The following is a 5,458-nucleotide window of genomic DNA, read 5'->3' as shown; positions in this document are numbered from 1 at the left end:
AAAAAAAAAAATTTAAAATAATAATAATAAAAATACAAAACAGCCCAGCAGCCACCTCCCCCAGCCACGGAGTCAGGCCGGAAATTTCCAGTTCATGGCAGTGAGACTCTCTTCCCTTCCCCAGGTTGTTTTCATTTATTCAAGCCTGGTGAAGGAGACCACCTTTGAGAAAGGGAGTCTGCCCTCCCACTCTTTGCCTGGAGCTTACTGATTCAGAAATGAGGGGGCTGCCTTGTACTGCAGGCAGTCATTTACAGGGAGAGTTCATTCACATGCCCTCAAGTTGGAGGATCAATGCAAACCCAGAGATGGGGGACCCCCCCTTCCCCTGGATATGATCAGACAGGAAGTTGGTGGGAGACACGCACAATGGCAGGCTGGGGAATGGGGGTGGTGAGAGTCTTTTTGGCCAAGTGGATCTTGCTATCTTGAAGCACCCCATGTGCTAGGGCAAGGAGACCTCTGCAGAAAGAGGCTATGGGTGAATTGCCAGAGACAGAGTGTGGAGAGGTCATAAAGACAGTGCCTGGAGCATTAGGAAACACCAAGTAGACCCCTGAAGACCCACACATGGGCCCCGAAGGCACCTGCCTCCGAATATCTGCCCTACAGAGGACACTGACCACCGATAACAGCCCCTGTTGCGCACTTGTCTCTTTTCTCTGATGCTCTAGCCCCTGCCTAGGACCTGGAAGATCAGAGCAGATAGACAAAGGAGGAAGGGCAAAGGTCAGAACACTAGCCTGAGCTGGTTAGCCCCCAGGGAGAAGCTGTGAACTAGATCTAAGATCAAGTTTTAAATTGAACTAGACTGGACTCAAAGTGAGTCTGAATGACCAAAATGAGATTTTTTTCTTACAATTAAGAATGACTGTAAAGAGGGGGCGCCTGAGTGGCTCAGTCGGTTAAGCATCCGACTCTTGATTTCAGTTCAGGTCATGATCTTGGGGTCCTGGGATCAAACCCCACATTGGGCTCAGCCCAGACTCTGCTTGAGACTCTCTCTCCCCTCTGCCCCTCCCCCCACTCACTTGCTCTCTCTTTCTAAATTAAGTAAAATCTTTTTTTTCAACTTTATTTTTTTTTAAGATTTTATTTATTTATTTGTCAGAGAGAGAGAGAGAGAGCATAAGCAGGGGGATGGGCAGAGAGAGGGAGAAGCAGGCTCCCTGCCGAGCTAGGAGCCCGACGAGGAACTTGATCCCAGGACCCTGGGATCATGACCTGAGCAGAAGGCAGACGCTTAACCGACTGAGCCACCCAGGTGCCCCAATAAATAAAATCTTTGAAAAAAAAAAAGAAAAACGAATTGACTGTGAAGAGATGGAACCTGCCCAAGATATTGTCAAGTGTCAGTGAAGGAACAGCTGACAGGACATGTCTGAAGAAAAATGTGCCCCATTCAAGGAGCCGTCTACTCACAGAATGTAGAACTATGTAGGCATTTACCAGAAGAAAGAGCTAAGAGTCCACAGTGTGACAGCTTCTGGGGAAGGAACTGGGGGAGCTGAGGGGAGCTGAAATTGTTGACTTATTTTTCACCACAAACCTTTTGGTATTACTTAGTCTTTAACCACATGCGTTTATTGCTTTTTAAAAATGTTTTAAGGTCAAGCAATGAAACACTATTTCCTAGCTGTCATGACAGAGTCATGCCACCTGGCATCAGCTGGCCCCGGTACACACTTGGGAATGTCAATGACTGCCAAAGATGGTCGCCAACTTTGGAATTTGGAAGGTCTCCAAGCCACCTACATGCCCTCCCTCTTAACCGGTAACTCCACCTCTTACAATCCGTGTTGTGTATGGTGCAGTGGGTAAAATTCAGAGCCACACAGGCTGAGTCAAATCCCAGGTCTGCCACTTTGTAGCTGTGTGGCCTTGGGCAAGTTATTTTGATCCTCTGAAGCTTCAATTCTCCTCTCACCCCCACCCCTTCAGCCCCCAGGACATGAGACTCACATCCTTCTTTCAGGGTTGAAAAGATTAAACATGATGATGTCAAGGTGAAACCTGATCTTTTCTCTACACCTTAACCAGGTGATTTCTGTCTTTTCCTCTCACTCTCTATCTGCCTTCTCTTCCCTCCCTCTCCCATCACACGTGTCCCTTCCTAGCTTGGGGGTCTCAGGTTCCTGTCTTTGACTCCCCACCATTCAGAACACCACATACCCTGACCTGACCACATACCCTGACTGTCTTGGCTGCCAACCACGTCATCACTTTCCCCCTGCCCACCTCAGCCCAGCACTGTGGCAAGAGTCGTCTCCTGGAAGGCTCCATTTTTCAGCCCCTTCTCCTTCCTCAAACCCCTGCCACTCCACTGAAGCCAGCTCAAGGTCCCCAAGGCCAGGGGACTCTTCCCCAGCATCACCTTTCTTGCCTTCAACCCTGCCTTTCAACACTTTGCCTTCTGATTTTTCTGACTACTTCTCTGACATCTCTTTGAGCATCTCCTCTGATGGGGATTAATGTTAGGGTTCCAGAGGCTCTGCCCTGGGCTCTTTCTCATTTCATCCACATGCATTTTCTCCAAGGGAAAATTCCACCCACTCCACCCCTTCAAGGACCCTCCACCCCTCAACTTCCAGCCCATCAGACCTGTCACTGCACACATCCTGTTTGCTCACCAGATGTAGGAGATGAGGGGGAACACAGGTGCCCCACCCACCAGAAAGAGCAACCGCCAGTGGGGAAGGCTGTAGGCAAGCCCGGTCAGGAACAGGATTCCCACAGAGAAAAAGCAGTGTTCCAGGATGATGGCGTGGGCTCGGTGCTGGCCCATTAGCCACTCAGTGGCTGTGCGGAGGCCAAGAGGACAAAATCATGGTTAGCTCGGGATCCCTGGGGCTACCCCAGCACCCAGCCTTCTGAGATGCCCCAGCCCTGCTTGGGACAGTTCAACCTGGGTGAAGTTTCGACAGTACTTCAAAGCCAAGCAGGGTGCCTCTGTGCCCCCAGGACACACCCTAGGCCCCTTGCCTGAACTTCCAATCGCACATAGAGCCTCCAGTCCCTTCTCAACCTAACTGCTCCCTCTCAACGCCTCCTGCCTGACCACGTGCCTCTCTCGCAGAAATGGCCCATTTTGGCGCACAACTCCTCACAGGTGGCCTGACACGTGGTGGGGCAAGGAGTCTGTGTCCTTATCTTTGTTCTTAGTGCTTCAGGGCTTTGGCCACCTAGGCCTAGGGCTCTGTGAAGAAGCCAGTTCCCTAGGACAAGCTCCAAGGAGAAGAGGTCTCTTGCCAGGGAACCCTGAGCTCACCAGGCCATGGCAGCTGTAAGCGGAATGAGTGTATGGGCACTTGGGGCTTTCACGTCCCACAGGCGGGATGAAATCCCAACTCCTCCATGTAACTGTTGTGTGGCCCTGAGCAAGTTGGTTAACTTCCTGAGGCTCAAGTATCCTTCTCTGCTAAAGGCATAATAGAAGAGTACATCACGATGAAATGACACAGTACTTGTAAAGGGTTTAGCAGCTGGCCCGGGCCTTCTGAAGGTCTCAGTAAATATAAGCCATGTGGGGGGACGCCAGAGGTATGACAGGGGAATGTGCGGGGTACGAGGGGGCTAGGATGGAGGATGAGGGTGGAAGGACAGTCTGAGCACAGACTCGCCAGCATCCCCAGGACGAACCGTGTGGAAGCTCCCTCCACTGCCAGCGTCATATTGGGCCGCAACCCTATTAGTCCTGCGGGCTCCCGGTAGGTACGCGCCAGCCCCGCCCCCACGCTCGCCCCGCCCCCGCGGTGCACCCCCCCGAGGCCCCGCCCCCTGCGCGCCTCCGGCCCCGCCCGCGCCCCGCCTCCCGCCTCCCCCACCCCTCTCCCGACGGCTGGGCCTCACCTAAACACACGCTGCTGATGGCGTAGCACACCAAGGCCTGGGACACGGCGAAGCGGAAGAACAGGTACTGGTGAAAGCTGTTGACGAAGGCTGCCCCGAAGCCGAAGATAGCCAGCCCCAGCAGCGATATCAGGATGGTGGCGTAGCGGCCCAGCCTGCGGGCGTCCAAGGCAGGCTGCGCCAAGCGCGCGGACCTCCGTGGCTGGCCCGGCCCGACACCCGGGGCCGGTCCTGAGCCGTGCGTAGGCCTCCAGAGTGCCCCTACCCTCGCCTCCCCCAGCTTGAGACTCTAGCTCTGAATGCCCACGAGGAGGAGGCAGGGGCTTCCAGGGACCAGAGGGAACTCCGGGACACTCACTTGTCACTTACGAACCCAAAGATGAGGGACCCTATTAGGAGGCCGGCCGTGAACATGGTCTGCACGCCTTCCGTGTCCCGGTCCTTGCCACACACCAAGTCAAACTGGGGGTTTTACGCAGGATTGGCTACAGGCCTCTACCCAGGGTCAGCCTTCTGGGTCCAGGGACAGCCTACACCCCTCCACCACTACCCCCACCCCCCACCCAGGGTGGACCTTTAGGCAGAAGGGGCCTGGGACAGGAACAGGCAGCTGTGCATGTGCCCATCCTGCATCTGGCAGACCCTGGGAGCGAGGCCTGGAGAGAGGGGACCAGAGGCCCAGGCCAAAATGGGGAATAGGTAAAAATGTAACTGAGCAAAGTCTGGAATCACTGAAGACCCTTTCCCAAATACAGATGTTGGGCCCCAGCCTAGAGATTCAAATTGGGCAGGTCTGTGCGGTGAAGAGCCCAGGTTACAGCGCTGGCTGAGAAATCCTGTAAGAGGTACCTGATCAAAGCTGCTGCTTTCCGCAGTTCTCTATCTTGTGTGAGTTCAGAGGGCAGAGTGACAACTACGGAGCAATCCCCTAGACAGATGGCAAAGCCTGCCCGCTGACATTTGCCTTGACATTCAAGTCAGCTCTAGCTTCCTGGCTAAGACAGGTGAGGCCAGGCCTAGACAACTGGGATCCTACATTTCTGCCACGGCTCTGCCTCTGCAAGGTCACCTTGGACCAGTTGCTTCCCCTCCCCGAGCCTCAGTTTCCCCACCTATTCAGTGAGGGTGAGGGCACGTCTCTGGGGCTGTGGGGTAGCTATAGACAACTCAGGAGAAGGCACACCTCATTGACCAGTGATCGCTTCTTGGTCTCAGGATAGATCCACCCATCTTGGCATGACTCTGTGTAGTTGAGGCCAAATTGGATAATAGATTCCAGATCCCAGGCCACAGGCAAGTACATGAGGCATGTCTGGAAACTGCCATTGGGTTCTCGGGGCAGGGTCAGATTCAACTGCTGAGCCTCTGACAGGTTGGGGTCCACTGCCAGTATCCAGCTGGTATTGCAATAAGGCTTCTGGGCTGTGAACATGAAGATGTCTGCAAACATGAAGAAGGCCAACAGGATGTTGGGGATGAAGGTGAGGGCCACCAGCCTCTGCTGGAATGTGCCAAACTCCCCCACCACATCCAGGATGTTGGCAAACTTGTCATCCTGCTGGGCTTCTGTAGCCCTCAACTTGCGTAACAGCATCTCCAGAGACGGGGA

The 5,458-nt window shown here is 54.0% G+C and overlaps 1 protein-coding gene across 1 annotated transcript; it reads right to left on the bottom strand.

Annotated features, from left to right (window-relative positions):
* Window positions 1-2,599: 2,599 nt before the first annotated feature.
* Window positions 2,600-5,452, bottom strand: SLC22A14 (solute carrier family 22 member 14; the record flags this gene model as incomplete). The annotated part of the gene is made up of 4 exons (XM_081809792.1): window positions 2,600-2,799; window positions 3,850-4,004; window positions 4,208-4,311; window positions 5,033-5,452. Coding segments are annotated over 4 exons (852 nt in total), but the record flags the coding sequence as incomplete, so codon positions are not given.
* Window positions 5,453-5,458: the final 6 nt, after the last annotated feature.

Source organism: Leptonychotes weddellii, unplaced genomic scaffold (genome assembly GCF_054177405.1).
Source record: "Leptonychotes weddellii isolate Sample4059 unplaced genomic scaffold, ASM5417740v2 HiC_scaffold_13888, whole genome shotgun sequence".
Taxonomy (NCBI): domain Eukaryota; kingdom Metazoa; phylum Chordata; class Mammalia; order Carnivora; family Phocidae; genus Leptonychotes; species Leptonychotes weddellii.
Note: the sequence above shows the minus strand (reverse complement) of the source record. Positions and strands in the feature narration are given on the sequence as shown.